The sequence below is a fragment of the Lepus europaeus genome, chromosome 9 (assembly GCF_033115175.1).
Source record: "Lepus europaeus isolate LE1 chromosome 9, mLepTim1.pri, whole genome shotgun sequence".
Lineage (NCBI taxonomy): Eukaryota > Metazoa > Chordata > Mammalia > Lagomorpha > Leporidae > Lepus > Lepus europaeus.
In genome coordinates this window covers 125078061-125095170 of record NC_084835.1, presented here as the reverse complement: position 1 = coordinate 125095170, position 17110 = coordinate 125078061, and the positions used below count along the sequence as shown (strand labels likewise).

The 17110-nt window shown below is 50.7% G+C and overlaps 1 protein-coding gene across 1 annotated transcript in view; it reads right to left on the bottom strand.

Moving 5' to 3' along the window:
• The window catches only part of ATP9B (ATPase phospholipid transporting 9B (putative)), a 259712-nt gene that overhangs the window by 44142 nt on the left and 198460 nt on the right, over nucleotides 1-17110 (bottom strand). The window contains 2 exon segments of the mRNA XM_062201824.1: nucleotides 7277-7525; nucleotides 11023-11135. Of these exon segments, the coding sequence (XP_062057808.1) occupies nucleotides 7277-7525; nucleotides 11023-11135 (362 nt within the window).

The window sequence follows — 17110 nt, the reverse complement described above, 5'->3', positions numbered from 1 at the left end:
TTCTGTCGTGGACAATCTGCTTACCCAGCTACGCCTCTCCAGGCCGAGTGCCTGGACGGCAGGGTGCACCTAGCCCCACCGCAGGAGGAGACGTGGTGCGGTGCAAGGTACTACGGCTGCTTTTTCTCTTCAGTTCTGTTATCCAGAAATTTCTGTGCTATTATTCTTGGAAAGCTTGGGAGAAATTTCCTTCTTTCGTATTAGCAAGAACATGCACGTAGCCGCCAGCTATATGCCAAGCATACATTTTTTTACTAGGTACTTTATAAATTATAATTAAATTATTGACATTTTGCCATTTTTGATCATGGTTATTACAGTGATTGCTATAATTTAATAGAATTATTAATGTAAAATGCAGTTTGATCATTTGGAAAAACTGCTGATCAATAGTCACCGACAGGCTACGCAGTATTTACTCTCCATTGGTCTTGAAGGTCACCGAGTGAAGGCTTCGTGTCACTGACAATGATTTGCCCTCGCACATGTATTGACAAACACCACAATTAGTCTTGCTTCAATAGACACACACAATAAAATGAATTTAAAAACAGAGCACACCACATACATCAGCGCTTACCTCTGTAAGTCCATGAGCAATGCTATTAAGGATGCACTGCCCCTCTGCTTTTGAATAACCCACTTGTGGCTTGCGATTCATTCTTGCTGATTTTTGCACAAAAAGCTAGGAGTGAGGTCATGGCAGCTGCACCTTGAAATGACATTTGACTATGGAACTTAGGACGTGAGAGAAGGTAGCCACAGGGAGAAGAGAACGCTACTAATAGGCAGCTCATTCACAGGAGAAGGCAGTCTCTAGAAATCACAGCCAATCAACCATTCAGGACCAGGAGAACACAGGTCTTCATAGAACCTGTCCCCCACGTCCTGATCCCCGTGCTGCTGACCGCTGAGGCCCAGGGCCTGCTCCTGAGCTCACCACGCCTGCCCAGGACTTCCGGCCACTGCAGCAGAGCAGGCGAGAACAGCCGAGGAGGGGGCGGCAGAGCTGTGAAGGAACCCCAGGGAGCACCGAGTCTGCCCGTGCAGTGTGCTACCTGGGCCTGCAGAGACAAAGGAGGCAGCAGGTCTGTGCTCTCTGGGAGAAAATGCGATATTGATCCCCAGCATAAGCAAACAACCAGGACACAGGCAGGCTCCCCACGATGAACACAAGATCAGCTACGCACGCTTGGACTCCGCCGACACTGTCCAGACCTCCTGAGCCTGATCCCACTCAGGAAGCCATATGCCACAAGCATTTGGCACCTCTGCAGCAGGGGACCCTTACAGAGGGAGTTCCCCCGGGGCTCCATCACTCGTGTCATACAAACGCAGCTGTGCACCTGTGTGGGGCAGACAAAGGCCCTTTCTGACTCCATCAATGAAAATGAAGACAGCGTCTCTTGTGAGGAACCGCGCGTGTGGTCTGTCAGACTTGAAGACCAGGGCCAGGTGAATACATGGCATGGTTCCTGAGACTCATGGCAGAGCAGAGCCCCCGCACGCGGGGCCCAGGGCGTGTGCCTCCGCGAGGCCTCGGAAGAGGCAAGGCTGCTCGCTAACCGCGTAGGTTGTGGCAGGTCAGAGCCGAGGTTCAACAGAAAGCACCCACCGACCCAGCCCCTAGACAGAGCTCCAGGCTGCGGGATTCTGAGCACTCCTCAATAAACAACGCGTCCAGAACAGCGCTGTGGTGGCGGCTGGGAGGCGTGGCTACCATCCGTCAGCCTGACCACAGTGGAGCTCAGGAAGCTGAATGATGGCCCGTTTAGACGATTTCCTGGTCCTTCAGGGACCACACACTGCATCGATGAAGCTCTTTAAAAATCAGGACGGGGGCCCCTGTTTCCATTTTCAGATTCAAAATATGTGTGAGGCATTTTCCAGGTTATTTAAGGCTCTGCTACTTTTAATCACTGTCCAGTTTTCAAAGTGCAAAGAAATTTTAAACAAGTAACAAATTTAAATGTAAAATGAGCAGTTTTGTATATCTCTAAATTCTTAGTAATCTTGGAATTAATGAATTGCTCTATACTGTGAATTCTGAATTTAAGATTTTAAAAATGTTATGACACATAAAAACTCAAAAAGATAAAAGAATCTCATGAGGCCGGCACTGTGGTATAGCAGGTAAAGCTGCCGCCTGCAGTGGTGGCATCCCATGTGGGCGCCAATTCAAGACCTGGCTGCTCCACTTCCGGTCCAGTTCTCGGCTCTGGCCTGGGAATGAAGTAGAGGATGGCCCAAGGCCTTGGGCCCCTGCACCTGTGTGGGAGACCCGGAAAAATCTCCTGGCTCCTGGCTTTGGATCAGCGTAGCTCCGGCCATTGTAGCCAAATGGGGAATGAACCAGCAGATGAAAGGCCTCTCTCTCTCTGCCTCTCCTCTCTGTATAACTTTGACTTTCAAATAAATAATTATTTTGTTTTAAAAAGAATCTCATGCTTTTTTTTTTTTTTTAGCAGAATCTGTATTTTGTGGTAAGTAAATAAGGTAAACCCATAATACAGTTTTAAAAAAAGATTTATTTTATTTACTTGAAAGACAGAGTTACAGAGAGAGGTAGAGACAGAGAGAGAGAGAGGTCTTCTATCCACTGGTTCACTCCCTAGATGGCCGCAATGGCTGAAGCCGTGCCGATCCAAAGCCAGAGCCAGGGGCTTCTTCTGGGTCTCCCACGAGGGTGCAGGGGCCCAAGGACTTGGGCCATCTTCTGCTTTCCCAGGCCACAGCAGAGAGCTGGATCTGAAGAGGAGCAGCTGGGACTAAAACCAGCACCCATATGGGATGCTTATGCTTCAGGCCAGGGCTTTAACCTGCTGTACCTCAGTGCCGGCCTCAATACAGTACTCTTTAAACCTTTAATGAGATATTCCCTGCAAAAAACAACTGTGTTTGCCATGCTACTGGCTTGGAATAATTTCTTTAAAATTTAATCATATCAAATTCCTGAGAATTCCTCTAGAATGCTATAATAAAGCCGTGTGCTCGGCCCTGCTTGGTGAGAAGGGTGGCTCGCTGCCTTCAGAGCAGTGACCACAGCCTGCCCTGGGGTGCCAGAGGATGACATTCATGAATCTGAAACGTGCCTAGACCTGCCCATATGTATTTCCTTAGTTTCCTATGGTCCAGTGTAAACGTGGAGACACACAGACTCCAGATGTCAGGCGGAGGATGGTGACAAGAGAACTGTGCGTGCGTGCTGGCTGACAGACGTGAAGACAGAACCTGGGGGAGGACCCAGCCAAAGCTGAAAGGACTCAGGACGCAGAGTACTGGTGAACGCTGTGGGACAGTGTGGGGCTCTTGTCTCCCCGCATGCCGTGATTCTCAGAAACTTCCAACATCCAACTCTTCCCCATCCACAGACTACGCCACCTCTGAAGGAGAGAGCCAGCAATGGGCCTCCCGAGAGGGAGCCCAAGTTCTTACCATTTCATTCCACCCCCGAAGGCAAACGCCTCCGCAGCTCTGGGCCACAGCACGCCGCTACAGGCACTTCGGCTAACTTGGTCTGAAGGCTCACTGTGCACTAAACAAGGCTGTTCCCAGAGCCACTGCCCTCATGTCCCTCTGCCAGGGTCACTCGGTCAGCTAATGCTTGTGGACTCTCGCCAGGGAGATGAGCATGACACAACACGGCACGAGAGTGTGGGCCTCTTCTCAAAGGACCTGTGACATGAATGGAGAGAGAAGCCCTACACAGAGCACAACTGGACAGCCACGTGCCCCAAGGATAGCTGAGGACAGAGCAGAGACATGCCCAAGAATCCCGGGACAGAACAGCCACCATCAAGGACCACAGCACCACACCCACCAGCTGCACCCATCCTCTTCTGCTGAACAATACAACTCCGGGGGTTTGGATGGTTGGCCTAGCAGTTAGGAAGCTGCTTAATATGCCTGTGCCCCGCTGCAGCATGGGGGTTCAATATCCAGCTCCAGCTCCTGCAGACCCGGGGAGGCAGCACCGGTGCTGCCATCCTCACAGGAGGCCTGAATTCAGTGCCGGGTTCCCAGCTTTGGCCTTGCAAGCACTAGGGGAGTCAGTCAGCAGGTGCAAGATCTCTCTCTGTCTCTCTGTCTCTCGCTGTCTCTTCCTCTTTCTCTGTAACTCTGCCTTTCAAATGAATGAACACATTTTGTTTTTGTAAAAGACAGTGCTTAAAAAAATCCCCACTTCATCTTTTTGACTGTTTTCCCACCTCCATATAAAAACCTCTTAGCTGGCTGATGACACTGCCATCCTTTCTAAATTGTTTGTATTAGCTACAGAGCTACAGAGGAAGATAATACCTTGGCTAAACAACAAAACAGGAAACGTCCAGGTAGCTAAAGCTTTAAAAATAAACATTTTTTTTTTAATGATCCTGCCTTGCACTTGGCTACGTTCAGGACTCCTTTCCCTGCTCCTCTCTCACCGCAACTCTCGACGTGCCCTGGGTCACCGCTTCCGAGAGTGCAGATGCGAGGGGCTTGGGGGTCCTCAGCGCAGTGTTGTTTTGGCCCACCCCAGACCTGCGACCCTGGGCTTTGAGGAGACACGGGCAGCGCCTCCCAGTGGCGCACCTCCAGAACCACGCCCAGTTCCCCGGCTTTAGCTCTCTAACTGCAGGGACAGCCACAGACCGCGCAGGCTTCCGCTTCCCAACATTCTCAACTCACAGCTCTCCTTTCTGACTTCCCAGGGGCTTTTACCCAGGGGACAGACGGTGCTGCGTGCCGTCACAGCACCCACAGGTGAGGACGGCTTGCCTGCACGTCCACACCTGGACGGCCAGGGTGCTGTTCTCCACTGCAAAGTCTGTGACCAGCACGCAGGTCAGCTCTGTGTTAGACAACAGGATGCCTGGGCAAGTGGCCCACCAGAGAAAGAGAGGTGCTGGGGCTGAGGGTGCAAATGAGGGCACCGCGGCGGGTGCTGGGGCCGAGGGTGCACACGGGGGGTGCCGCGGCAGGTGCTGGGGCCGAGGGTGCACATGGGGGGCGCCGCGGCAGGTGCTGGGGCTGAGGGTGCACACGGGGGGCGCCGCGGCGGGTGTTGGGGCTGAGGGTGCACACGGGGGGCGCCGCGGCGGGTGCTGGGGCTGAGGGTGCACACGGGGGGCGCCGCGGCGGGTGCTGGGGCTGAGGGTACAAATGAGGGCACCGCGGCGGGTGCTGGGGCTGAGGGTGCACACGGGGGTGCGCCGTGGGTGCTGGGGCTGAGGGTGCACATAGGGGGTGCCGCCGTGGGTGCTGGGGCCGAGGGTGCACACGGGGGGCGCCGCGGCGGGTGCTGGGGCCGAGGGTGCACACGGGGGGTGCCGCGGCAGGTGCTGGGGCAGGTGCAGAGGAAGGCTCACACCCTGGCAGGAAGCAGAGTGGGTGGGTCCAAGATAACCCGTCCGGGAGAATTCCCCATGAGGGACTCCCCAGATTGGCTTGAGCAGCTCCCACTAGGCCCCACCTCCCAAGAGTGCCACCTGGAGGCCTCTGGGGGACAGCGAGCACGCACAGCGGGGCACAGCGGGGCACAGGGACGAGGGCTCCCCGCCCCTCTGCCTCTGTTGCTCTCAGCCCGCGTGCCCTGTCTGCTCTTCAGGAGTCCAGGGCGTTTGTGCCTGGACTCCCACTGCGGGAGGCGTCAGGAGTTGGCAGCTGAGCAACACAGCTAGCACGGTCAGCTTTTCGATCTGAGAATTTGTTTAATCTTTGTCATGCATCTTCACATTCCTACTCTTCCTACGTTCAAACAATCTAAAGTCACTTTACACCTTCTTCTCTTAAAATGGTCTTAATATACCTTTCATGTAGCATAACATGAGCACTTGTAAAGCGTACAACATGGTGGATTTCAGTATACCCACAGCATGTGTAACCAACACACCACCAACTGAAACACTTTCACCTCCCCAGACAGAAACCCCTGGCAACCGCAGTGCACTTCCTGTCCCAGGGATGCGTGTGCCCTGGGTACCTGATACGCAGGCGTGTGACAGCCTGTGTGGGAAACACGCCATGGCTGGCATCCTGCTTCCACCCACACCGTCCTGTGTGATACTGTTTCATTCCTTTTCATGACTGGGAGGGATGAGTCTTGTCTATCCATGTATCGAGTGCCTGCTGGCTGTCCTGCTATGAATGGTAGTGTGCACAGATGTTCTCCCGTCTCTGGGTACACACCTGGGAGCTGCTGGGTCACCTGCTGTCTCTACGTTTGTTTGAGGACCTTCCAAACAGTTGTCCAAAGTGGCTGGGCGTGTGGGTTCCAGTTCTTCAGCCTCTCCTCACCTGCTCCTGCCTGGCACTGCTTACTGCCACGCTGGTGGGCGTGGGCTGCACCAGGTTCTCACCTGCACTGCCGCCTTGGGAAAGCGGTCTATCCTGCAACAAACCTGCTCGGCAGAGCGCCAGACTCTTCCCTCTGAAACACTAGGCGCCTTTGCTTAAATTGACTGAAATGACGCAGTTTCACAAAGTGTACGAGAAGCCAGATTGCACTGCTTCCGAGGCTGGTCTGGCTCCTTCGCAGAGGGGACAGAGCGAGCGTGAAACTGCGTGAAGGATTCTGCACACACGTAAACTGCAGCAGCCGGACAGGCCGAGCAGTGGCCATTTCACCGAGCAGTTAAGATGCCTGGGTGCCCTGTCAGAGTGCCTGGTCGATTGCTGGTTCCGGTCTTGATTTTATCTTCCTGCTAATGCAGACCCTGGGAGGCAACAGTGAGGACCCAAGTACGGGGCTACTGCCACCCATGTGGGAGACCTGCATTGAGTCCCTGGTTCCTGGCTTCAGCCCTGGCCAACCCCAACTGTTGCAGGCATTCTCTTAAAAAAAATAAATAAAAGACTAATTTACCATAGCTAAGACTTTACACATTTCTATACATTTCTGAAATCATTTACAACCTATTTCTCTTTTGGAATAGGCTTGCTGCATGCAAACTCTGGCAAAATACCTGGAAATCTAAGATGCTTCATTTGGAGTGGAGACGTAGCCTGAGTAACAGCAGCTGTATCAGGACCGGCCTTGTCACAAGCACCTGGGAAGCTCCCTGACTTTCCTCGGCTTATTTCCTGTAACTCAGCTGTAGGTGCTCGGAGAGGTGTTTGTGCGGGCCGCGTCGAGGTGGCCCACAGACTGCTGGCGGTCTCAGCGCCATGGCCACAGCATGCCCCTGGCTGCTCCCCACTCCAAACCAGACCAGTTCCCGTGCCTCTGCAGTGGCCGTGAGAAGGCTCGGGGCAGGGGTACTCTGTGGGCAGGGTTCCCCGAGACATGCAGACTGACCTCGTCAGGGCTGGAGGCCTGGTAGGTGCGGTTCTCGTCGCTGAAGTCTTGGTCCGCCTCGGCAAACTCGGTCTCCCCAGTGACGCCGGCCCGAGACTCGTACACAGGGGTCACGTTGTGACACAGGGCGAGGGCTTTCACCGCCTCGTGGATCCGGCTGCTGACGCTTTTCCTGATCTTGGGGGCGGCAGACGGCGCTCTCCTCAGCGGAGCTGCCCCGGGCGTGTTCCCAGCAGCCTGAGAATGCACCTGTAAGACACGGGCGCCCACCAGAGCCGCTGCGTGACCCTCCTGCACTATTTCTGCACGCGGAGGGCTGATTTCATTCTGAGCCTCTCCTACACCGTGTCCATTCATGAGTCATCTCCTCACCTTAGCACTGCCGAGCACTTTGACAATTCCAAGTTGTCAGGTGCGCCGAAGTATCTGCTACGATACTGCAGCTCGCGTCATTTCCCTTTTTTATTCACTTTCACCACACTCATTTACAATTACTTCTAAACACAGAGCTAGTTAAAGAACGAGCTGCAGTGGACACTCATACATTTTCAGTTTCCTGTAAAAAATGCTGTTCAAGGGGCCAGTGTTGTGGCATAGTAGATAGAGCCACTGCCTGCCATGCCGGGATCTCATACGGGCACTGGTTATGTCCCAGCTGCTCTACTTCCAATCCAGTTCCCTGTTAAAGGTCTGGGAAAGCACGAGAAGATGGTCTAAGTGCTTGGGTCCTTGCTACCCACATGGGAGACTGGCATGAAGCTCCTGGCTCCTGGCTTTGGTCTGACTCAGCGCTGGCTGCTAGGGCCACGAGGGGAGTGAACCAGTGGATGGAAGATCCATTTCTGTCTCTCCCTATTTCAAAAACAAATAAATAATTTTTTAAAAAATGCTGTACAAAAATAGTATAAAGCTGAAGCAGGCAAAGCATCCAAGCGTGGCCCCTCACCACCATCTGTCGCCCTGTGAATCTGCATGGCCCACTCTGTAAGGGACAGTCCCACCCGAAGGGAAAGGGTCCCGGGTCTCCTCTTGGTGCTGGTGAGCAGGTGCCGCCTGCTCTGGCGAGGCATGACTGTCACCACCTCCTCCTTGGTGACGGTGTGGGAGGACACTCCCTGACCCAACAGTGAACTTCAGAGTGATGCTCAACATCCTCCTTAGACACCAGGGTGCTGGCGTCTGGCCTGGGTATGCAGAGCCACTGAACCGCGAGCTTCTGCTATCAAATTACAGAGCTGTCGAGTGAGGGGCTGGCTTGGCACCCGGCTGCATCACCTCACAGCACACCCCCCCCCCCCCCGCACCTGCTCCCTGCTCACGGCGCGACTCTGCAGCACAGGCCCAGCTCGCCACCTCCCTCTGAACTATGCCATGCCTACTGGTGCTGGTGTCATTGAGTTTCACAAATTCCATTAAATATTATGTCCTCTCTCACACCAAGTGCTTCCAGCAGGAGTAGATGACCAGGCTACAAAAGATTTGTGTTATATTACAGTGGACCTACTAGACTACTGCCATCTTTCTAAAAAAGCTTGTATTTATTGTTAATTTAAAGGAACAGAAAGAGAGTAAAACAGACACAGAGATTGAGACAGACAGACATCTTCCAGCCCCTGGTTTACTCCAAGACACCTACAACAGGCAGGGTTGGGCCAGTCCAGGTGGCAGGGGCTCAAGTACATGAGCCATCCACCTGCTGCCTTTCAGGGTGCTCATCACCGGAAACCTGGATTGGAAGTGGAGCCAGGGCTCCGACGTGGGATGAGGGTACCCTAAGCTGCCTCAGTGCTGTGCCAATGCCCACCCTTGTCATCTTCATAGCAAAACAGCACAGAAAAAAGAAACAGGATCAGTGCTACAGAAAAAGCACTGTGTAATTATCTAACAGACTGCTTTTATTAGTAACAATGATTTTTAAAAGTCCTCTTACAAATAAACAGCAAAAAAATTAGAAAGTAAATGCTGATTGCTTCTAACATCAATGTTGATTATAATGTTTCTTCTTCTTTCCTGCTTTTAATTTTTTTCCTAATAAAATACTTATTGAGAGCTATTAAAATAACATTCACAGGTAATATAATTTTTAAAAAACAGATGTTACATGGTACCATTTTAATCTAGACATAGATTCCTGGGAGAAGGTAAGTTTAAGTTTTATTCCTAGGCCGGCACCGCAGCTCAATAGGCTAATCCTCCGCCTTATGGCGCCGGCACACCGGGTTCTAGTCCCGGTCGGGGCACCGGATTCTGTCCTGGTTGCCCCTCTTCTAGGCCAGCTCTCTGCTGTGGCCAGGGAGTGCAGTGGAGGATGGCCCAAGTGCTTGGGTCCTGCACCCCATGGGAGACCAGGAGAAGCACCTGGCTCCTGCCTTCGGATCAGCGCGGTGGCCATTGGAGGGTGAACCAATGGCAAAGGAAGACCTTTCTCTCTCTCTCTCTCTCTCTCTCACTGTCTACTCTGCCTGTCAAAAAAAAGAAAAAAAAGAAAAGTTTTATTCCTTCTCCCCTTCAGATTCCTTTCTCCTAGTAATAAACATTCCAATTTGCAAAATACTCTGCATCTGAGTGAACTACAGCTAGACTACAAAGTGCGTGGCTGTGCGTGCACAGCGTCCCATGTAAGAGTGCTCCTCATCCGGCCACATCTCGGGGGTAAAGTGTGGCTAGACTGGCAGCAATCTCAGGGGAGAGAAGGCTTTCAAAAACCTGAACACAGGCCTCACGATTGAATTTCCACTCCTGAATTGTCAAAGGGACAAAACGTGCAAGGGGGAAAGTATCATTTAGCCCATGCTATGCAAAATTAAGCCTGACACAAATTACTGTTCATGTGATGATCTACAGATCCGGCAGCTTATGGCAGGCGTGGGGCCCTCAGTCGGGCAGCACCCGGCTGTGATGGCCCGGGAAGGCTCTCCACGCGTGTGACCAGGGAGGCCTGGGCACACTGTGTGGACCCCTATGTTCAAACCCAGCCACAGACAGGCCGACCAGAAGCCCGAGAGTGGTCGCTCCTGACACAGACCACATTTTAAGTAGGTTCCCTAGAATCATGACTTCCACTTATGACAGAACTCCAAATGAATGGACCACGAACACGATGTGGGGCCAGGCCTACACTCACCCTCAGTGATCTAAGTGTGACCGAGGCGCACACAAGGGCCACTCGGCCAGGGACGGGATAGGGACACTGTTTCCCAAACCTCTGGCAGGGGTGTGACTCCAGGCTGTAATTCCTGTTCTTGTAACCTCAGACAGCTCCTGCAAAGCCCCATGAAAAGATCAGATTTAGGTAATGTCTTAAAAAAAGAGTCCTTATCAGTTCTGATGCAGTAGTTGAGTGTCACCTTTTCAAAATGATTTGGTGAGTCAGACCCCACCCTGCACCGAGGGCAGAGGAGCTAAGACACGCATGCTCAGAGACTCGAGGTCGGCTTCACGACAGAGAGAAGCAGAGGAGTGGCCAGGAGACGAGCTGCCAGGGCAGTCTCCCGAACACTTGCAGAGCAGCACGTTTACTGAGCGACTCTGTCCAGAAGATTCATCAAGAAAACTTACTCTGGGTAAATGACTCCAGCCCAGCACGTCCTCTGCTTACACCAAGGGGGAGCCTTCACTTGTTAGGACTGACGAGGAAGGATCACAGTAATAAAAAATCCAACCATCACGAAGCTTCCTAATTTGCAGGCTAGCATGCCCCAGGCTCGGCCCAACAGCCGGGCACGTGGCACGCAGAAGTCACTCACCTGTGAGTAAGAGTTCAGGAGGTGGCTCTGGATCTCGTCCATCGTGTCCGTGCCGTAGGATACCGTGCCCAGATGCAGCCGCTTAAACACCATTTCATTCTGGGTGAGGGTTCCTGTGACAAAGGTGACCACAATGGACATTAACACAGGCAGGTCCCGGAGGAGGCCGGGACCACACCCACACTCTTCCCCCCACGAGATGGGACTTGGAGAGCGCTCTCTGTGGCCACTCTGATCCAAGCAGTGAGGGGAGAAGTTTCTTCCTAGTGTGTCCAACTTGGAATAACGGAAAGGGCCTATATGTGAAGCATCTGGTCATTGCCATTCAGTGAAGATCTATTTGGCACAAATGTAATTTTTGTCTCCCGAAAGCGACAGGCCTGAAACTAGAAAACGGAGTCACTGTCTTTCTAATTGCAACACAGAGCACTGCCTGCAAAGGACATCAAGTAGTCCCAAATTAAAGTGTCTGTCACTTTTAAAAAGACCTATTTTGAAAAAATCCAGTACTTTTAGTTGAAAGGAGTCAGACACTTGAGATGTGTTTAACCCTCACCATCCATTTCTTCTCTCGGGCTCCTGAGAGAAGGCTGGCCAGGCAGGAGGACGGCGGGAGAAGCAGACCACGTGTTCAGGGGGATACGTGACTGCATCTCTCACCTAACGGAAACACACACTGGGCAGGAAGACGCGTGGGCTTGACTCTGGGCTCCAGAGCCCAGCTCCAAAAGAACCAGTGATGGTACCAGGAACCCAGTTTCCATAACCCAGCTGGGAGACCTGCCTGGAACTCTTGGATCCCAGCTTTAGCCCCTCAGCTGTCGTGGACATTTGGGAAGGGAGCCTGTGGATGGAGCTTGCTCTCTCACCCTGTCTCTAAAATATCAGACATACATGTGAAAACACACATATAACATGGGCATGTGATGCGCACTATGAGCACGTGCAGGCTGTGCTGCGGGAACTATGCCTGAACTCTGGCTTCCTCCGCGCTTCCCGCACACTTCCCAGGACACAGAGGGATCAGCCAAGACTGGTGCCGCTGTGAGCAGGAAACGAATGACTGCATAACCCCTGGCCGCAAAAAGGTGGCGCTTACAAACACCTGGACAGTACAAACTATGTTTTGCTTTCTTTGGCACACAAGACATTGAAAATACTGGGGTGTCCAGCATGCTCCTGGAAACTCCATTATGAAAAACTAGGCTTGGGGGCTGGCGCTGTGGCTAGTGGGTAAAGCCGCTGCCTGCAGTGCCGGCATCCCATATGGCACTGGTTCGAGTCCCGGCTGCTCCACTTCTGATTCAGCTCTCTGCTATGGCCTGGGAAAGCCGGAGAGGATGGCCCAAGTCCTTGGGCCCCTGCTCCCACATGGGAGACCCAGAAGAAGCTTCTGGCTTCTGGCTTTGGATCAGTCCCACTTGGGCCATTGCAGCCAACTGGGGAGTGAACCAGCGGATGGAAGACCTCTCTTTCTCTCTGTCTCTTCCTCTCTGCCTCTCTGTAACTCTGCCTTTCAAATAAACAAATAAATCTTAAAAAAAAAAAAAACAAAAAACCTATGCATGGATTTAAAACATCTGTGCACCCCCCAAAAATCTTTACATTCCATTGTCCATGGCTTTTTGGAAGGCCAGTCACGTAATAACACAAAGTATTTTCCTATCTATCTACCACCCATACAAACTACAGAGTACCACTCAGAGTAAAACAGACCATCCAACTCAAAGCCCTCCACCAAGACAGAGTCTAGGTAAAAGAAAAGGAAATCTACACGTTACAATTGCTACTTGAGAGATGGTTTTGAGAAATGCTCGGAAAAGAATAGATGTAAAATACTAAAGCTTTAGAAATTCCAAAGAATAGCAACTACCAGGAACGCTTGCTATTTTTTAACTTTTGCCTTTTGCAGAGTTCTGTGCATCCCTTTAGAAGCCTGGGCTCTACACATCTTGAAGAAACAGCTGCTAAGCTTCAACACTGAAGAAGAAACAATCACAATACATGATCAGTTTATACTTTTTCTTTTAATTGTTATGCCAGCTTTGTTAAAGTAGAATTAACTTAAAGTCCTGTTTTACATCAACTGATGTGGATGCAACAGTTCAGCTGCCACATAAGAAAGTTCTATAAATGCTTAGTATCAAAGATCTGGGATGAAGAGTGGTAGTTCTATTACTATCTGCAGTCAAAAGACCAAATCTTAATTTAATCTTTACAAGGATAAAAATGAAGTTCACCTCCACTGTGTGTACCCAAATGAGCAGTTCTGAGAAACTGACAAATATTCATGGGACTTTAAGAAAGTTTGTGGAAATAGAATTAAAAGATAATACGTATTTTGGTGCAAGTAGTTAACAAATCTTTTCAAATATTTATTTATTTGAAAGGGAGAGTTGCAGAGAGACAGGTAGAAACAAAGAGGGAGAGAAATCATCCATCCACTGGATCACTCCCTAAATGGCCATAATAGCCAGGGACTGGGTCAGGCAGAAGCCAGGAGACAGGTGTTCCATCTGGGTTCTCCCATATGGGTGCAGGCGGGACTAGAACTGGCACTCATATGGGATGCCAGCATCACAGGCGACAGCCCTACTCACTATGCTACAATGCCAGCCCCAAGAAGTTTCTGAAATCCATGTCTATGAAGAGTCTTCAAAAAGTTCATAAAATGCACGCCGTGAAAAACTATGCATGGATTTCACACACACAAAAATGCCCTAACAAGTCTGACTTTTAATTTGATTTCCATAAACTTCTTAAAGTTCCTTATCTTAAATTAAATATATTTTACTTATTTGCGTAAGTGGTGTAATGGAGGACTTCCCTTTAGACTTTTCCCTGGCCATACTGATGTGAAGCATGATCATTTATGACGTGCCACTCCAATCTGGCACATATCCTGTTTTGAACATTGGATGAGTATCCCTACTTCTTTAACCTAACTTCAGAAATTATTTATTTGTTAGAAAGAGAGGGAGAGACACCCCCCCCCCCCCACCTGCTGGTTCAAGCCCCGAATGCCTGCAATGGCTGACACTGGGCCAGGCCAATCAAGAAGTGGGAACCCAATCCAGGTCTCCCATGTGGGTGGCTGGAACCCAATGACCTGAGCCACTACTGTGGCCTCCCAGGGTCTACACTGGCAGGAAGCTGGAGTTGGGAGCTGAAGCTGGGAACTGGATCCAGGCCTCTGGTTTGGGATGTGGACATCTTAACCACTAGGGTAAAGGCCTGCTTCATAACATTAACTTTTTTTATTTTTTTATTTTATTTTTTTATTTTTGATAGGCAGAGTGGACAGTGAGAGAGAGACAGAGAGAAAGGTCTTCCTTTGCCATTGGTTCACCCTCCAATGGCTGCTGCGGCCGGCGCACCACGCTGATCCGAAGGCAGGAGCCAGGTGCTTCTCCTGGTCTCCCATGCGGGTGCAGGGCCCAACCACTTGAGCCATCCTCCACTGCACTCCCGGGCCACAGCAGAGAGCTGGACTGGAAGAGGGGCAACTGGGACAGAATCCGGTGCCCTGACCGGGACTAGAACCTGGTGTGTAACTTTGTATGACAAATTATTTTACATCTACAGAAAAAAAAAAAAAAAAAGAATATTACAGTCCACACCTGTCTGGCTCAAACCAAGAGTGAACAATGCTATTTTAGGTTTTCAAACAGCCCTGCGCAAGTACCCACGAGCCCTGAGGAAAGACACAGACGCCTCACTGCCCTCTCAGCCATCCTCCATGCTGCCGTGTGAGCTCCCAGGGAGCGCACGCAGGCAGGTCTGCTTCAGGGTGCCGAGGGCCCCCACTGCTGGTCTCCTGGTGTCTGGAAAGGTGTTCTGCCCGCCAGACTCACACAGCTCACCGCAGCCCAAATGGAACACACACCCCCTCGTGCACTCCTCTGGCCAGCAGCATCCACTCCAGCTGGCCTCCAATGCCACTTGGGGTGCTCCTGGCTGTCCCTCATGCCCATGGGCACAGACATCAGCTCCTGCAATGTGCATAAGCTCTGAGTAAGGTAGGATCCATTTGGAAAACTCACTGAAAGGCATCACTACACACGGGCTTGTGGGTCCAAATCCTCCCTGTGGCACGCCAGAGTGCCTTTTAACTCTGCAGCCTGCTCTGGCTGTCTCCAGAAGACAGAAACCAGCTCTGGCCTTGCACAGATAGATGCTGACCATTCTGTAGCTTCCACACGCCAAACAGCCTCAGTCTCACGTCTGCCAACTAATGACCAAATTTATATGTGGTACTAATATTTGTGGAAGAAGCTGAAAGCTGGATTCAAGGATTATGTTCAGTGAGGGCTATAAGACATATTAGGAAAAGAGATTACAGTGACCTCAGAATCAGGCCTAAAGGCACTCTGGTCTGGCTAAAAAGCCCCAAGAGCATTTCAGGTGTGGAAAGCCAGGACACTTGTGCAAAAAGTGTCCCTACATGGAGAACCTCCCTGGGTGAGACCCCAGTGGAAAGTGCTAGGAAAATGGCGCAGTATTATCTATGGCGCGATCTATACCCTGACACCATCCTAGGCCCTAGCCCCCGCCGCCATTGCTGGAAGCCAGGTGGCCACTTGGCCCAACCACTGGTGTCAAGCTCCACCCCCATCCTAATGAGATTCACTGCTCCTGCTTCCCTGCCTGCCCTCTGGCAAAGTTTTAAAAGGACCTGTTCTGTGGCTCGCTCTGTCTCCTGATCTCTCTGTCTGTTTCTCTCTTCCTCTCCATCTCCTGATCTCTCTGTCTCTCTCTTATGCTCTCCTTTTCCCTCTCTTCCTTCTTTGCCCCTCCCCTTCGGTCTGTCAAGTTTCCCCCAATAAACTCTTTCCCTTACTCCGGTGTTTGGTGTGTTTTGTGGTGGCCTCACAGAAAGGAGTGGTCATCAAAGAAGGATGTACTTTTCTCCAGAGAGAAGAAAGAACTTCCACTTTGTTTATGGCCTTGTCTGAATACTGATGGAGTCTACGGATTCAAAAGGCTTCCACAGCCTAGGCAGCTCATGTCAAGAGCCTCGGGAGATCACTGACACCACACGCAAGAGTGTTAATTGTTAAATTAACAACAGGAGTCACTGTGTACTAACTTCCCACGCAGGACTCTGTTCTCAAACAGCTACAGTATTAGCATTAATGGTAAAACTTGATCCCAAAGACTTACCTTGTTCTAGCGTGTGATATTCTTATGCATCATAAGTTCTAGTTATGTCTAAGTTGCAAACTCCATTGCCTGTATTCTCAGGTGTTTGTCTGAAGTTAATTGTCTCGAACGTGAAATCTTGGATACACGTCTCTGTGAAATTCCTATCTCGTATGTTTTAACATAAGGTCAGAAATTTAGAAGGCAGCTGAGGAGATTTCTGGGAATGGCAAAATTCTGTGGAATTTGGATTCTAAGCTTTTGTATACAGCTTTACAATGCCCTGTTGCAGACTCTGTACTGAAAAGGGTAGCTATAAAAGTTGCTCCAGAGAACTAAGGAGTTTCTAACTAAAGCTCCAACACTGGGAATTGCTGATGACAGGATTCGATGGAATATGGATTCTAAGCCCTATATTGGCTTGAAAAGCCCCTGATGCAGACACATTGTGCTGAACAGGGGAGCTACAGAAGGTGTTCCAAGGAATTAAGGAGTTTTGACAAAAACTCCAACATTAGAAATTCCTGAGCAAATCATTCGTAAGAAGATCCTCTTCGGATCAGTTTCAGCTTAAATGAAGGGACCTTACCAGGTGCTACGGAGCACGACTACCTCCGTGAAATTGGGATTAAACATCTACCTCTTAGGTCTTCACAGGTGAATGTGAAAGGCAGCCCGACTGTTCTGTAAGCCAATGAGACCTCGTCAAAGCGAAAGGATAAGTAAAGCTTTTGCCTTTGTCTCCTTGAGGCAAACATGCTGCTCCTGCCTCTCTCGATTCTCTCTGGGAACTGCTACTGATGATAAAGCTACCTAATAGGTTCTTCTATTATAATTCTCTATGTTCAAACTAAATGGGTTTATAATCTACATAAGGGTAGCCTATCACCACCCACTATCTGGGAATCTGTAAGGTAAGTTCTTCCCATCTTTTGGGACATTCCAC